The sequence below is a fragment of the Centropristis striata genome, chromosome 19 (genome assembly GCF_030273125.1).
Source record: "Centropristis striata isolate RG_2023a ecotype Rhode Island chromosome 19, C.striata_1.0, whole genome shotgun sequence".
Classification (NCBI taxonomy): Eukaryota; Metazoa; Chordata; class Actinopteri; order Perciformes; family Serranidae; genus Centropristis; species Centropristis striata.
The window spans coordinates 14695413-14712515 of NC_081535.1; the positions used below are offsets into that span (position 1 = coordinate 14695413).

Below are 17103 nucleotides of genomic sequence, written 5' to 3' on the forward strand. Positions count from 1 at the left end.
ACTGGAAAATAATTACTTGTGTTGAAAAGTTGCAACTTGTAATGTGGCTAATTTTAACTACTTTATGTAGCTACATAATTAGTTGATTTATATTTTGTATTATCTAAAAAGAAGCTACAGGGGTCAGACAAATAGTAGTTGAAAAGTCCTCATTAAAAATTCATGTTTAATGATTTCCAGCACACATAGGAACTGTCAGTAAAATAGTTTCAGTAATTTTTTAACCTTTCCGTTTATTTAACCCTGTTCCTGTAGAAGCAATGACAAAACAGACACACAGCAACAGGTTATGTATAATTTATTTTTTCTGTCTAGAGTATTTTGTCATTAAAATCAAAATGTCAACATTTTAAAATCATATACACTCAAGAACGCATTTAAATGTTAGCACAGCTCCTTAAAAATTTATACATATGTACTTTTTTTTGTACTTGTGGACAGACAAAAGCAGGAAGTGGTCACTCAGACTGCAAAAGAGGTGGGACACAGGAAAAGGAAGACCCAGCCCACCAACTTCCCACAATAACAAACCAATCCCCACTCCCCAAAAAGTTAAGACAGCGATGCAGGCCCCTCCCATGTGGAGGAACGAAGATGGGGTGGAAAAAAGAAAAAAACAGAATATAAACATAAAAGTTCCCCAATCTCCACTCCATACAGAAATGAGAGGAATCAGAGTTTGCAGACATAAATACTAGTTCGCACCTCATATCAATCCACTTCCTCTCCCCTCAACCAATCGACAGGTTCAGTAGTGTGCAGACGGGGTGGTTGGGGGGGTGTTTAGGTGTCTGTCCTTTACATACATTTATTAATAGAAACTATGTTACAGAATTTCCCAAGCATGAATTACAGGCAACCCACTAGCACATCAACTGTACAGATCTTGGCAGAGCCAGCAAATAAATTTCTAAATCCCAAGTAGCGAGGTCATCACCAATAGTTAAGAAGCAATATATACAGCTGTCCAATTAGGGAATCACTCTATGGTACAGAAAAATTGTACTTGAAAAAAACAAAAAAAAAAAACATAATTGGATTTCAACAATTTCACTGTGTTTTGAGGGGGGCATGCTGCTTGGTGTTGTATTATACAAGGCAGAGGAACAACCGCCCAAATGAACAACAGATCAGCTCTTCGGGGCAGCATTTGAGATAAAGGAGTGTTGACAGTTTTAAGACCATGCTGCTGAGATATTCTGACCACGTGAGCCACCACTTGCATTTTTTTTTTACCACTTGTTATTCTTCAGTAAAATGCAATAATTTATCTAAAAGAGTTGATTCGTTGACTCGGGGTGAGTCCCGACAGCAGTGTGAAGAGCAAGTGCAGCAATACAATAAAGATTAATAACATTAATTATAATAAGGCAACAAACAATGACAAAGAAAAATGCTGGTAAAGACAGAATCTGTTGATATGACCTGGGGGGAGAGTTTTTTTTGGGGGGAGGTCGGACGGGTGAGGAGAGGGAGAGCTGGTGCAAAGAAACCGATGTGAATTAATCTTTCCATCAAGACGAAACTTTTTTCTTAAGTCAAATGAAACTCCCATCCAACTTCTTAACACACAGACACTCACAAACACACACAGACAAGCTGGAAAACACCCAATATTCCTTCCTGTGATATCTCAAAGGAGAGACTGAGAAATAACTAGCAAGGAATTTGTGGGTAATTCCTAAATTATTTTCTCTCTCTCTCCCCTGAGAATATCAGTGTTGCCACATCTGGCAAAGGAACTCTTTCGTGCCGAGCAGCAGATACAGAATTAAAAAGCCACAAGCAGGTTTGAATCCTGCTGAAAAAGCTCACTCGGAGGCTACACATTCTTTGACGCACGGTTAAGAGCCTCTGCCTGTGTGGCTGCATGATACTTCATTGCCATAACTTAGCCACGAGTGAGAAATTACACCCGTGTGTCTCGGTAAAATGCTTGATTGGTAAACCATGCAGGAGAGACGTCAGGAGTTAGGGAGTATAATTTAGATTTGATTCATACAGAACTGATAAGTGGTGGATGAAACTTAGTGCTGTGTTTACATGTCATATATAGCTATAAAACCAAACATAAAAAACAGTCTCGGTTTATCATTATTGTATGAACGTTACGTCTATCTAAAGTGTCAGTAACCCGTGTAATGCATGGTGGCGTCTACGGTACTATGACTGGTGTGTGTGTGTGTGTGTGTAAGGGTGGGGGGGGACTAGACTGAATGGTGCAAGAGGAGCGAAAGAGGAGAGTTATGGGACGACAACACACTGACAAAGAGGAGGATTGAGACAGCAACAAAGGGAGACAGACAGGCAGAGAGGAGGGAGATTAGGAGGAGAGAGATGTAGTCCACACAGCTCAGCTCAGTCTGGCCCAAGTCGATATCCGTCCCCCGTTCCTTCCCTCCGCGGCTCTGCTCTCATGCAGCTCCTGGTGCAGCGAGGGAGGAGGGTGGATGGACGTACGGAGGTGGAGGAATGGATGCGGGGGGGGGGGATGGTTGAGGGAGGGCGGGCAGGACAGACGGAGCGAGAGAGAGGAAGGGAGGATGAAGGGGGTTTTGCTTGGTCATTAGCATCCGCAGCCTTCCCTCTGGGGCTGTGGTTCGCTGGTTAGCCGGCCGCCCTGAGGGGCCGAGGGCTTGTGCTGGACCCCCGACTCGGCGGCGTTCAGGTCCAGGCTGCCATCTTGGATATTCTGGTAGATCTTCTTAGCAGCTTCCAGGAAGGCGTCCTCGACGTTTTCACCTCTGAACACGGAGCATAAACACAAATGTGAGAAAGGAGGCAACTGGGAGTTTAAGAATGTAAGCAAAGGGATATTTCATGTTCTGCGGTCGTTGTGTAGCCTTACGTTTTTGCACTGGCTTCCAGAAACAACAGACCTGCAGTACATAAAACAGACGCAATGACAGAGTCAGTAAAACATTGTTACAGGCTCATATACCTCAAATACCAAGTTCTCATTCACCACCTTTTTCAAGTTCTATCTTTGTTTTCCTCAAGTCACCTTCTAGTTTCTGTCTCAGCAATATAAATAGAGAAGTATGTTAATCTGTACCATTGTCTCTTGAAATCAATCAAAGGGGCTTCTATTATAAACACTGAAAAGAATACAGAGGCTTAATCTCATTTTTATTCTAAATATTTGGACATTTTGTTGGGATTCCTGTGATTATTGTTTTGAAGAAGTTGAGGATGAACGGTCACAGAAAGAGTTGAAGGGTTCAACATTAAGCTCTCTTTCCTCTCTCTATTAAAATGTGATGCTCTGTGTGTGTGTGTGTGTGTGTGTGTGTCTCACCGTTCTCCTCAGCAAACTGCTTCGCTTCCTCATACGTGACATCCCGCTGGGCCTCCAGGTCCGCTTTGTTTCCTATGAGAATAATCACCTGAGAATACAGAGACAGGAAGAGTTAGGACAATACGGGAAACTTTCTCTGCTCTGAGGTTATGAGCTTGTCAAAGTAATAGTTTTGTATGTTACATTTTTAAAAATCGTAACACATGTAATGGAACAATCAACAGTCTGTAAAAAAAAAAAAACACTTAGCCTATTTTTTAAAAATTCAGACCAAAATATGTTCCTATTTTGCAGTCCACATTTCTGTGACCTTTGAATCTATACAAGGATGTTGTGTGTGTGCGTGTGTGTGTGTGTGTGTGTGTGTGTGTGTGTGTGTGTGTGCGCCAACTATAGTACCAAGTTTAATGTTTACTTCTTGATAATACACTTTTCAGTATATTTTGTACACTGGTGACAAACAGAAGAAAGGATTTCATTTTCATCTATATTAGGTGCTGAATCAGTATAATTCTAACTTAATGTTACAGTTTTGCTTATTTAAGGAGAAATTTGTCCTAGCAATTATTATTTTTTGTTCGAGAAATGTCAGGATAAACAAATGACAAACTGAATAAAAAAATATATAATTGATATCCAAGCCTCCAGCAGAAAGCCAGAGGCAGCACAGGAAGACTGTTCCTAAAGCAGTTGTTATTCTGCTCAGTTGTCTGTTAAGAAACCGATTGAGAGCTACACTGAAGCACTGACACCTCCACATGAGCGCAGGAGAAGGTGCCCCTAGCAACTGTGATGTAATTAGACCTGTAATGCACTGATGCAATGTAATGAGCTTCTCTGTTATAGCAGTGACAGACTCTTCGGAGACTCCTACTGCTGCATGCTGAGTGTAAGTCCTTCGTAGGTAATTTTTTGTTTCATGTCAGAATTTCTCAGAATGATCCTCTGTGCTCTGGTAGTGATTTTGAAACATCTTTGAGGGCTCCATTTCCACTGAATAAAATCTGAGGCATCTAAGATCTCTTGATACTGACATTAACATAGATTTACATAAATGTAACCTTACTTTGTGAATTATCGGCTGTTATGGGGAAAGAGAGATGGTTTTCAGAAGCTCTTGCTAAATTCCAAGAAGTCTTACACAACTGAGATGATGACTGCAGTGTCAGTCAAATGATCAGATAATGTGTTCATTATGTTTCCCCCTCTCGAACAACAGCAGCCAAATAAACTCACTTGAAGCAGGAACACATGTTGACACTTGAAGCCCAAGTCATGACTAGACTGCAACACTGCCACCACATGGCCATTATAAGAAATGTCAGTGAAAAACAACTGGCTTCTGCTATTTTTTTCTATTACTTTGTTATTGTAAAGAGATGAAAGAAAGAATAAGACAAAAACTCATCATTTCAATACCTTTTGGTCATATTTATCTATAAATATAAGTAAAAGAAAACAGTTGAACCAGAAACATATACATGGGAATAGACATAGCCTAATATAAATAAACATTTGAGTCTTTTATTTACCAGAAAAACTTACACTTGAAAAAAAAAACCTGGAGTAGAAGTGGCATATAACAGAACCACACACTAGTCTGAAGGAACATCGTTGAAGAGCGGTACGTCTTGGGTCTAATCATATTTGCCCAGAAATCCAATTTAAATAATGGACAGGGCTCTGTGGGTTTGAACAGGCTCAGAGGAGATTGAGTATGACACGGGGAAAACAAGGAAATGAAGCAGCGGAAGTGACAACAGGGTATATTTTAAAGACATGAGGGATGGCACAGGAGGAAAGAAAACTACACAGTAAAATAAAATATATAGAGACCAGTTGTATAGAGAAGGAAATTTGCAGACACATACAGTTAAAGAGGTGCAAAACAAAAAAAAAGTAATGTTAGTATGCATATTTAATTTGTGTACTCACAGTATTGGGGTTGGTGAGGTTTCTAGCGTCGGTCAGCCAGCTGCTCAGATGGTTGTACGTGCTTCTCCTGCATGACATCAACAAAGGGACGGGGGTTACTATGACGACGGGCTAAGACTTAATGTTGCCATCTCTAAGGAGGGATCAGGAGAGAATCTGCAGCTGCTACATCATCAGGATGGTTTAACAATGAGAGCAGGGCAACATCACAGGGTGTTCCCAGCCTATATATCTCAAAGGGCTGCTGTTGTATTATTTGCCACCACCTCTGTATAATTTTTTTTTTTTTTTTTTTTTTTTTTTAAAAACAGCAGGCAGGTTATTATGATCATCATAATAAATACCTTTTTCAAATGCATTCCATAGGATGTTGTGTGTACTCTGGAGAAGACAGAATCCCTCACATCATGTTTATTTTGCCTTTGTCACAATTATCTCAAAAAGGTTCAGGGAAAATCCTGCATCGTTTGATAAAGTGAAGATATATTTAAAATTGATATTTGTGATAGAACTCAGACATTTTTTTTGTCTGCAGCTGATAATAATTGTATAAGTGTCTCCATTGCAAGGTCATTTATTACAGACTGATGTAAAACGTGAAAATTACAATTTGATCCTGATGACAACCACAATGTCAATGAGTCAAGTATCACAGCAACTCTTCCAAAAGTATAAAAGAGTTCTACCAAAGTTCACTGCATTGACAAACTGGACTGGGCCATTGCAACATTTATGCAACTTTAAAAACTGTCCATTTCATGTAAACACTTAAATGCATGACACAACAAACAGTAAACTTTGTCTCCCATTTTTGATAATTAGCCCAGCTAAGGGTGGCCACATTAACAGTGATGTAAACAACTCATATTAGTTCTTCCAGTTAAGCACTGTTTGTGGAGCCCAAGGGGACCTCACTGGAGCTATGTGTGTTGTGGACTGACATTCCACATATAAAGCTGTGTTTATTTGGCACACCCATGATACCATCAAACAGTTTGGGGCAAGAGGGTCGGACACAAGCTTTAATACAAATTCTCCATGTTTGTTCAGGATGGAGTCTTCTTGGAAACTGTATACCCACATACATGAAGACACAAGCATCCTGTACCTGGTGATGTCGTAGACCATGAGCGCTCCTGCGGCTCCGCGGTAGTAGGAGCGGGTGACGGCCCTGAAGCGTTCTTGTCCCGCCGTGTCCCAAATCTGCAGCTTGATCTTCTGGCCGCTCACCTCAATTATCCTTGTACCAAACTCCACGCCAATCGTATGGGGGCAATCCGCCATGACTGGGGAGAGGAATTGAGGTTATCATTACCAAAGATGCCATTTTATACCCTCAGTGTTCATGCGTTCTTTGCAATGCTACATGGATTTCTGTAATCATTGCTTTCTATGTTTCAATTTCTTTCTTTTCAACTTTTCAAACTGAGAAAAAATGTGCAGTTAATGTGACGGGAAGTGTTTACGTTTTTCTTACACTATTAGGTTGATGAAAGTTATATCAAATTTTAGCATACAAAGATAATGCAGTGTTTCCCACACATAGACCATTCTGTGGCGCACCGCCACAGAATAGAGACCGACCGCCACAAAATGATTCTGGTTTTTTTTTCCTCTCTAGGGGATTAAAAAAAACTGTAACGTCTGTAACGTTAGCCAACACACAGAAAACACCACATTCACATCAATAAATAAATGTTTTACAATGAACCGGGCCGGTCTCAGAGCTGTCAAGACTCTCCGGTAACGTTAAGGCATATTTAATGGTTTCCTTAAATGCCTTTAACGGGACGAGAGCAGTCAAAGCGGCTGCTTCAAGCTAGCTACATCGAGGGTAGGTTCGCTTCCTGTTTTCAAAGTAAAAGCACAAATTCTAACGTTATAAAGGGCAACGGGCGTTTTATTTTTGTGAATGTAACCGGAAGTGCGTTGCTTGAGTAGCGCCGAATTCGTCCGAACAAAATTGTAAACAGCTGGTATTTAGACAACTTAACAACGCACTGGGGATCTAAACGGCTACTTTCTCACCTAAAAGGGTTTAAAATGATAATAAAGTGATATATTTAAAGAATTTAGGACTTTACAGCCCTAATATTTGAGGGGATAGAGTAGACTACTATGCCCACAGTCAAATCAAAAAGAATAGACCACATTTTTTAGGTTATTATGAATATTATTATTGTTGTTGTTATCAGTAGTTTTTTTTTTCACGGCAAAAACGGACTCGGAACGGATTTATCTGAATGTTGTATAGGCATCAAACAGTGGTGCTCAGGGAGAAATAGAGGAGGACAGCAGACAAAATGCTCCTGTAAGACAGGCAGCTGCTGAAACAACAGGTGAGGTGGAAACAGAGAAGTTTAGACTTTAAATTAAAAAAAAAAAAACGAGTGGGGAAAGTAGCCTATTTTAATTCTGATTTGTCTGTGGCTGTTTTTTTTTGCTGTTTCTCAAGCAAGACTATCCATAAATGGGCCTGAACCCAAGGAGGTCCCTTATGAAGAGCACTTGAGTTGTTTTTCAGGAAGCCAAGAAAAATTAGGTGTTCTGATAGGACATGAAGCTGAGCACTAAATAGGCTACAGAATCTGAATCAGGCTTTGTTCCTTAGGTAGTTTCTTTATTTTCTTTATTTTATTTGTGTTAATATATTTTATTTTTTACATTGTTTTACCAAAACAGTTAGAACAGGTTATTGGTTGAGGTAGGTCTTAAGTTAATTATTTGAAATAAAAACCTCCAATTGAAGTTGTTTTGTGCAAATCATTCCTGTCACAGAATCTAAAGATTGAACTAGTTGGGGTGAGTAATGAAACCAGGCAGGGTTCTGGTAAAAATGTTTTTAGTTGTCTTCTCTTAAATAACTTGCTTTTAAAGAATTAAGATTGAGCTGAAATGCTGTAGCTTTATAGTGTCTCAGCAGGTGACTCTGAAGAACAATAGAAACAAGTTTTTTCATGTGGCAGCTTCAGAAAGTGTTGAACACCGCCCGCTGCATCCACCCGATGACCGACTCCAAACTGTGACACTCGATTCACCCACCGGTGTCAGTGGAGCACCACACATTGCTACCGGGTCTGTGGGAAACACTGTAATGTATATTCTTCACACACAAATCGCCATTTTTAGCCAGCAGCAGGTGCATCAATAATTAATCGTCTTACATGTCATCATGCTCACAGTTGTATATTGAAAAGTAACACCCAGAAAACGGCAAATTTCTTTAAAGCCGACATTGAAAACCTTTTCTAAGTCACCCCAGTGTGTGTGTGTGCAAGCAGGATGCGATGGTGGCGAGTGAATGAGGAACACAGCATCTGGCTCGTTAATAGTAGCACTAAACAAAACAGAGCTGAATAGGAATGGGAGGCTGCAGCTGACTCACACACAGAAGAAGAGTCTCTCACTGTTGAGCTCACACTCGACTTCTATGCCACTGACTTCCGCTGGCGTATAAAGAAATCTAAAGCGATTTAGGCACTCCAGTTGAACCTGGCAACCTTAGACACACTGAGGCACAAGCGCACATGAAAAAGGAGTCAAAATCGGGGCAGCACTTACATTTCTTTTCTGTGAACTGGTGAAGCAAACATGACTTCCCTACCCCCATGTCCCCTGTGGAGAGAGAGAGAGAACCGAGGTCAAGCAAGGATATGAACAACAATTCTCTATTCAAGCCTGCAGTGTTGCCCCAATGCATGATGTAGCAGTCCCTCTGAGCCTGTCAGCGACGATACTTAAAATTTAATTTTGAGCGAAAAGAGACTTGGATAGAATGTGTAACGTCCCACTGAGTTGGACAATACATGTTTAAAAGCAATTTGACACTAATGGTAAGTCTATTTTTTTCCTGTTAGTGTAACCATCCGTGACTCCTAGGTCCTTTATTTGCTGCTCAACAAAAACAAAAACATTTTTTGCAAGCAAACAAATCACAAAATCTGTGTGTTAGGGGTGAATATTGACAAAAAAGTTTTTGAATGAATCCCTGGCCATTAAAAGTGTGGCCATATTCTGGAAATACGCTGCACACAAGAAAAATGCTGAAAAACATCAGTAATTTGGATATGGACAACATTTCACTGATCATTTTATTCAGTTAAAACAATCAATAGAAACTTAGAAATGTAAGTGAAACTGCATCAAGCAGGATCACAAGACCCAAAAAACTTCCCTTTTCAAAATGAAACAGTAAATATGTCCTTCACTGTTCTAGATAAGAGAAAAAAGCAAAAGGTGGTAAGCCACAGGCTGCTCTTATAGACTCATGTACACACCCTTGAACAAGATCCAAGCTGACAGTTAGCTTTGAGGCAGGGTGTTTTAGGTTTCACATAAGAAGAGGGTAAATAGCCCAGAGCTGTGACTGTGTTTGTTTATGCATTAGCCTTGTTGTAAATGTATGTACAAGTAAAGGCAGTAAAGTTTGTTTACTTGGAGCCCTCACGCAACACACACACAAACATGTCAGCAAAAGTTGAATATAATTCTATTAGGGGAAAGACATTTAAAAATTCATTACACATCTGCAGTGTATGCTAAACTGGTCATTAATATTCAGCACAGAGTAATGGGTTTAAAGAGCTAATTTGACAATAAAAAACTAGCTTTGTGTCATTGATTATGCCAAACACATCTCCCACCAGATTGTTGTGATGTTATTTACGTCATTCAGAATTTTCTGCAACTGGAGGGCTGGGGGGCTCCAAGTTCAAGTGACACAGAGGGAAGCTAAACATTGTTCATCTGCATAAACTGCCCATGCTGAAGTCACACAAAGCTGGCTCAAAATTGGCAAAGTAGCTCTTTCAGTTTGGCAGTTAGGCATTAGTGGTTGATTTTTAAAAATCAGGCAGCTAATATTAAGACATTATAAGCCATTGACGACAGAATGTCTGAGTGGTCTAACAGTGAATTAACACATTTGTCAATTTTACTGATATATCTGACTGTTTATCCAGTATTAAGGCAGAAACATCTCTTGAAATCTTCTGCTTTATTTAAGATCAAAGCAACAATAATGGTAATAGACATATTGACATTGAATCCACTCAGTGTATGGAGGAGCCTACAAAATACAAAAAACAGATTCAGCTGTGATCACTCTTTGGTCCTTTTGGAAGTGAAATATCAATACACTGAACTGCTCATGAACCTCACGGCTTGCTGAGGAGTGTTGCCCACTTACCAATAATGATGTATTTGAAAATGTAGGAGTAGTTGTACGGTGCAGTGGCCATCGTGGCTCTGAAAGAGAGAGAAGAAGGGGATTAGATTAGACAAGAAAACTGTTGTGTGGGCAATTTGCTGTTCCTTCTTCAAGGAGAAACAATAATTTAATGAAGATTGCAATGCTTTCTTAAAAATGTTCTCTTGTATCGTTACCACATTATTCTGCATGCTGGGCTACTTAAAATCAGCATAAATAAAAATAGATAATGACAAAAATGTCTCATCAATTTATATACAGGTGACAAAAACACAAAATATACTAGTGTAGAGGATAAAACGGTGCAATTTGAGCATATCCGAGTGAAAGAAAACACTTTAAGCACTGTGCACGTCTGAATTTAAATTGGTCATGTAAGGGCCAGTGTTATTTAACAAAGCCATAATCCTATCAGAGCAATAGGACCGTAATAATGTGAGCCCAGGCATGGCCAGATGCTTCTCCAGTGCACACTAAGTACAACATGAAAAACAGTATATTTTGGTAGGAATGAGAGGCAACACATGAAAACATACAGTGTGAAAATTTCAGTTACACTATTAGAGTAATGACATAATTATTTCATGCAATTTCAAATGATCAGATTATAGATAGTGCACATGAATATCAGCAAGTATGAGCTTGATTAAAATCATAAAACATATCTGATCTTGAGCTAATTTACTTCCTATTGCATTCCTATGATTAAGCTGAGACTGCATATGTAACCAAAAATGAAACTGAACACCAATATTTTTTCATTTGGTTTGAGGTGCTATGACTGCACTTCCCACACACTTCATATTTCTGCTTACATAAATAAATGCATAAAAAAACTGTTTGATGACTAATGACCAACTACTTAAGAATCCTTTATAATTCCCTGCCCTTTTATATGACTTTGTGTAACTCATATTGCTCATATGTTGAGACTACCACTATAAGACGATTTATATGCTTCCCCAAAGAAAATGTTTTAGGACGTGTTTTAATCAAGTTTAAAACATTATTTACCCAACATTACAGTACAAACTTACTCAGGTGATGCTGAGCCGCATTGTTTGAGTTTACACTTATGCTAAAGTTAGCATGCTTCACGTTACAGTATTAAATCAGAGCTCAAAGCTAAGGCAACCTTTCATGTGCTGCACAAATGTTCACTTGGCTTGATAAAAACCAAAACCAAGTGTGCTGATTGTTGTGGATATTTCACTACAGAGTATTCCCAAGAGAAATGGAGCTCTACCTGATTACAAAGACTGAAATCTCAGCAGCCAATGAGGTATATATTGCCTATAATGTCTCTTACAACTTAATTACATGGCAGTCAGTTTTAACAACCAACAGACCAAAACAGTCGGTCTAAATAAAAAAAAAAATCAGCCCAGTAACATTGTGACAATGAAGTAAATAAACTGCATATGCCAGCTCTTCAGGGGCTCACCAACCACCAGCAGTATTCACAGTAACAATAACCTAAGGTAGGCATGTTGACAAGTGAGGTGATGGATCATTTTTAGAACACAGGGGTGAAGAAAGATCCTTAGTGGTCAGCAGTAAGCCACATTTCCACAGAAGCAACCCTGGCTGTCCCAACGAAGTGTCCCTTTCCATAATGACAGAGTAAAACAGTGACACTGGCTAATTTAGATGGCACACAGTCTGTCTACAAATAAACAGTGTAGCACTTACATGCACACAAGAACACCTCCAGCATCATATGCTCAGAGCTAGGCTATAAATAGTCCTGACACCTATCTGATACCCAGTGATGCTTCATTGTTCACACTCCATTCACAGCACTAAGACAAAGCACACCAGGAAAGCCTTCAGATTTTCTGCACAATATCACCACTACTGTATCAAAAAAGCATTCACACAAATACAGTGGTTGAACAGCCGGACAGAAATGCTCTTTTTGAACATGTAGAGATTTGTTGTCAATAAAATGATCATGTATGACATCAATGGCCCCATTAAGACCTGGCATTAAAATGTGTTTCCGAGCCAGAATGTATCTTGATATGCTTTAACCTAATTACATTAACACATGGTATTATGTGTGTCCAGAGTCCACACTGAGATCCGATCACTTCGTCCGGCTCTAAATACCGAACGTCGATCTCTTCTTTACGGTCAACTCCTGCTGCAGCTGCCGGACTTGGTTGTTTTAGAGGCGAGGCAGCCGTCTGGCTCACCGAGGAGCCGCACCGCTGCACACCCACCACAGTGCACTGCAGGACAGATAGACATGTTGCCAAGGTTTGCCATTTGAAATGTTGTTGGCGGGATGTTTTGGAGGTGCACCGTCCACCAGCATCAGCCACTCTAGCATCACTCTCAGCACCACATTGCTCCAGGCTGCACAGTGATTCATTTAATTTTTTGTATTTCTTCTAGAACGGTACCCTTGTAGCTGTTTGGAGATGGTTTACGTGTCTGGACAGTTTTGCACTCCCCTGCACCTGGAACTGTAGAGGCTGATTCTAGTACTTGTTGTGTGTGAATTGCATTTACACTGCGTTCAATGCGGTCACAATGCATCCCTGACCATCTCCGGAGGTGGTTTGGCCGATAAGATCACAATCTCTCTGAATCGTGTTTTGGGTGCATTTACATCAGTACAAACACTATGTAATTGCAAGCAGAATACCCAAAACACAATTAAATGCAAGGTTTAAACAGGATAAATCAGGCTGCTTTAGAAAGCAGGCGGTCTCTCATATGAACAAATTCACCATAAAATTCACTTTGCAATGCAATCTCCTGACATCAAGGCCATGTCTCTGTATTGCTGAATAAAGGCTGCTTTGTAGTTCTCTATCAAGGTGCTCCCTTAAATGTCACAGCTGTAAAGAAGTAAATAATTCAGACTTAAGCTTAAATCAGGAGCATAATCATTCAGCAGCCTGATGGTTTCTATGTCCCTGGCAAAGATAGTCTGCCTCAAACCAGTGCCTTTCTCTGATCTGCAGCTCAGTGAAAGCAGTGCTGCTGTTAGAGCAGTTCCTGGAAACTAAAATCACTGTGCCACATCAGACCCTAGTGCTGGTGTTATGCTCATACTTGTGCATCTGCAGTTCAGTGACCATGTTTGACTGGCCAGATTAATGCTGACACAACCAGATGAAATGTGGATGGGTGCGATATGAGAGTGTAACAGAGAGAGAGCCAACGAAAATAGAGCCAACGAGTAAAGAGGGACGTTACAGCGTTGAAAAAAATAGTAAGATAAAAAGGTATAGACTTTCAGTAGCATAAGAAAATTGAGTAAGTGGGGGTGAGTATAGAGGATCAAAGACAGGAAACAAGAGGAGCTGCAGGGCATCTTAGTCAAGGTTACTTCAGGTCGAGGTGTTGCCCAAACATAGGCCTCAATAAAAATTAGACAATGAGACTAAAATTAGACTAATAAAACCCAAAGTATGTTTCAGTATATCTAATTTCCTGAAAAGAAAAGACAACTTCTTAATTACAGCAAAAGCTATATTACTATGTAAACAACTTGCAGGAATACCAGAGTGGGCTGTCACCCTGTTTTTGTTGGTGCCCCCAGAAAAGACTTGGCTCATACTTACAATCCTTCATGTTAGTGGCCAGCTGAGCTGGTTGTTTATGCACCATTCATGTTCCAGGTTTTTTTTTTTTTTGGTCTCTTTCTTTGGGTTATGTCTTATTCATGTTCTTGGTTTCACCATATACCCTGGAGTGTGGATAAGTAGTGTTAATTGCCACACACCTGTGATTGCCTCATTCACCTGGGCTGCCACACAAACAGCAGGTCAGGTAGAGCAGAGAAACAAAGAGCAGAAAAGCAAGAGAGCAGAGAAGCTCAATGCAGTTTGGTTGGTGTACCTGTTGCCATTCACTACTTGGAGGAAAGTTTGCACCCTTGGTAGGCGAAGCGAGGTATGTGGCATTGAAACAATAGTGGCATGATATTTGTTTGGTTTCATATATTATGTGTGATATTGGAGTTTTATGGTTGACTGTGGGTAGAGTGTGGGTTTTAAAGAAAACTTAAACTATCTAATGAAGTAAAATGTGTGAACTTTTAATATGTGCAAATATTGATATTTTGTTATGTGTTTTTAGTTTCACGGTGCTCTGCGATGGAATAAAATTTTGTACCAGTTGAACTCTGTCTCATTGATGCCAAGGGCTATTATACTTCATAAACTCTGCAACTTGACCTGACATTTGGGAATTGCTCTTGTTAACAGCAACTAGCTTCCTGAAGCAAAAAGCAGTCTGTGTGATCATCATATTCTATCTGGCTATCTACCAGATTACTATTTTATTAAAAACATTGCCAACATTAATGGCCACAGTACATTTGCTTTCATGTTTGTTTAAATTACAATGCTATGTCTCCTGATTTAAATGACCATACTAATATAATTGCATTTTGTTCCTAAACAACTGATGTTTTGGTTAAGCATTACTATCATATAGTCTGATCGACGTAAAGATGCTTTAAAATCCTAATATTTAAGGGCCCCTTTTCCAGGCTGCCTCCTGTTACATGATCCTCATGAGACATTTTATAGAAAGTACCCCCAAACATGGTTAAAATGTGATTAACTTGTGATACACAGCCTTTGATTTTCAGCGTTTTTGTTCATTACACTGAAATAAGCCCCATGAGTATCCATCAAGGGGAAGGCGAGTCAAGACCATGTGACCAGACTGCAGCTTCAGCACTTCTCAGTTACTCCCCAACACCAGAAATCTTTCTCCAGAGGAACACTGTCACTGTCTTTCCTCCTCTTAACAGGCACTTTCCGTAGCAGATGTATGACTTAAATCTGGGCTGTCAGGAAATCATGATACATATATAAACAGTGCCTCCATGCTGTTCAGTCACACAAGCCTGTCAGAAACATGGCAAGTATCATGTGCATTAATGTTACTTGAAAGTGTCATTAATGTTCATGACACATCCCATGTCAACGTTTATGACACGTTCATGTCACTCTTATGTAGACACCTTCAAAATAAAGTGTTACCATATCTTGCTTAAGTCACAAAGGCATGTTCAAAAAACTGCCTAAGTCACATTTTATTTTGACTTAGGCATAATAAATCCGCTTAAGTCACACACTTGACACAGGCCATTATCTTAAAGGGGTAAAATCACATGATCTGATCAACTGAGGATGTAGGCGATTTTACCATAGATGGCCGGCGTCATGAGGAGATGATTTAGGCAACAAAACAATTTTGACAAAATTATTTACTTATTATAAGGCTTATAATTATATGCGATTATTTTAACAGTGTGACGAAAAGAGAAGGCTAACGCAGTGTAGGCTAAGAAATGATCGGACCTTAATTTTGTGTTCAGTGTTGTGCTGATCACTAGATAGTCTTTACAGGAGAAACAAGAATTAAAAAGGAGACAGTCTGCATACACAAATCAAAACAAACACGACCGGAGTGCCCGATATTAACTCTTACTTTACACTCTAACGTTAACGTCATGTCTGCTAATAGCTTAGCCTAACAACCGGCACAGTGACAGCATCGGTCGGGTTAATTCTCTGCTGTTAGTCAGCACACACAGAGCTAAGAACGTTAAGAATGTTACCAAGCGACGGAGGAAATAAACCTGGCATTTACTTGGTTACTAGCCAAATACACGATCGTGCCTGATAACAAACAAGGCCCTAAATTAACGTTGGCTGTTTTGACAGCTAAGTTAGCGTTAGCTATCTGCTAGCTAACATCAATGGGTAGGCTACATTTTGACAACAAATAGCATGAATCGCAAGACATATCGATTGCATCTATCAGCACAGAGACAATCGAGCCAATGTCAATCTAACTAAATCGTGTAACTAGGTTAGAAAATGAACTCAGGTTCTGCATTTCGCAAAAGCCAACATAAACCAAAATGTTAGCTACAGCTTTAGCATGCTAGTAATGCTAGTTAGCTTCGAGGGTTGGATTATGGTAAATACGTTGCTTAGTTAGGTTGTCAACCGATATGAAGTCATTGCCGAGAAAGTAAATACTCCTGTACAATGGTATTCTTCATCTGCGTATTATGTAATATGTGCAATTCTTGAAAGCTGATGATAAAAAACAACCTAATAATAGCCATCTGTTAGCTAGCTAAATTCGTTAGCTGACTCCTTGCAAACACAGGCTAGCTATCATCATTTAAACACCTGTGACTGTACGTTTAACAGACATTATCTACATGTGTATGAGTGTGTCCGATTATTCCATCTTTCCTTTCCTTACCAGAAATCAAGTCCTTTGAGCTTTGTGTTCTTGAGCTGTTCAGAAGAGGAATATGCAGGTTATCCTGGCTCAAGTATGATCTGTCTATCCAAGATGGCTGCTCACGGCACAGGGTTTCCTCTGCTCTATACAATGGGCTTCTGGGACAAAGAGCATCATATGCGGCGATTTGCGGTGTGTGCACCAATAGTGTGCACGTTTCGTAGACTGTAACCTCACCTGCACAGGTGTATTCATGCATCATATACTGGCGTGGCACTTAATACTGATTAAGTGCTGTTTGAGATTAGAAAATCATCACTAAAGTAGTGTCTTGTGATACAAAATTGAGTGTTCAGAGATTTGATTACACCTGATTAACCTGAGATCAGATACTGTGCACTTAGTCTGCTGTTTCATCCTTTAAGGACCT

General features: G+C 39.8%; 1 protein-coding gene across 1 annotated transcript; it reads right to left on the reverse strand.

Annotated features, from left to right (window-relative positions):
- Window positions 1-281: 281 nt before the first annotated feature.
- Window positions 282-16863, reverse strand: rab14l (RAB14, member RAS oncogene family, like). The gene is made up of 8 exons (XM_059357930.1): window positions 16692-16863; window positions 10422-10480; window positions 8795-8848; window positions 6342-6519; window positions 5234-5300; window positions 3299-3386; window positions 2849-2879; window positions 282-2744 (listed from the first exon to the last, which is right to left on the reverse strand). Exons 2-8 carry the CDS (start codon window positions 10471-10473, stop codon window positions 2567-2569), a joined length of 648 nt encoding a protein of 215 aa, XP_059213913.1. The 5' UTR covers window positions 10474-10480; window positions 16692-16863; the 3' UTR covers window positions 282-2566.
- Window positions 16864-17103: the final 240 nt, after the last annotated feature.

Bases quoted from the DNA above. Each gene is read 5' to 3' on its own strand.
- rab14l (XM_059357930.1), bottom strand. From the start codon at position 10,473: ATGGCCACTGCACCGTACAACTACTCCTACATTTTCAAATACATCATT. The intron at 8,849-10,421 runs GTAAGTGGGCAA...CTCTCTCCACAG, and splicing joins TTTCAAATACATCATTATTG to GGGACATGGGGGTAGGGAAG. The intron at 2,745-2,848 runs GTAAGGCTACAC...CTCCGTGTTCAG, and splicing joins CTGGAAGCCAGTGCAAAAAC to AGGTGAAAACGTCGAGGACG.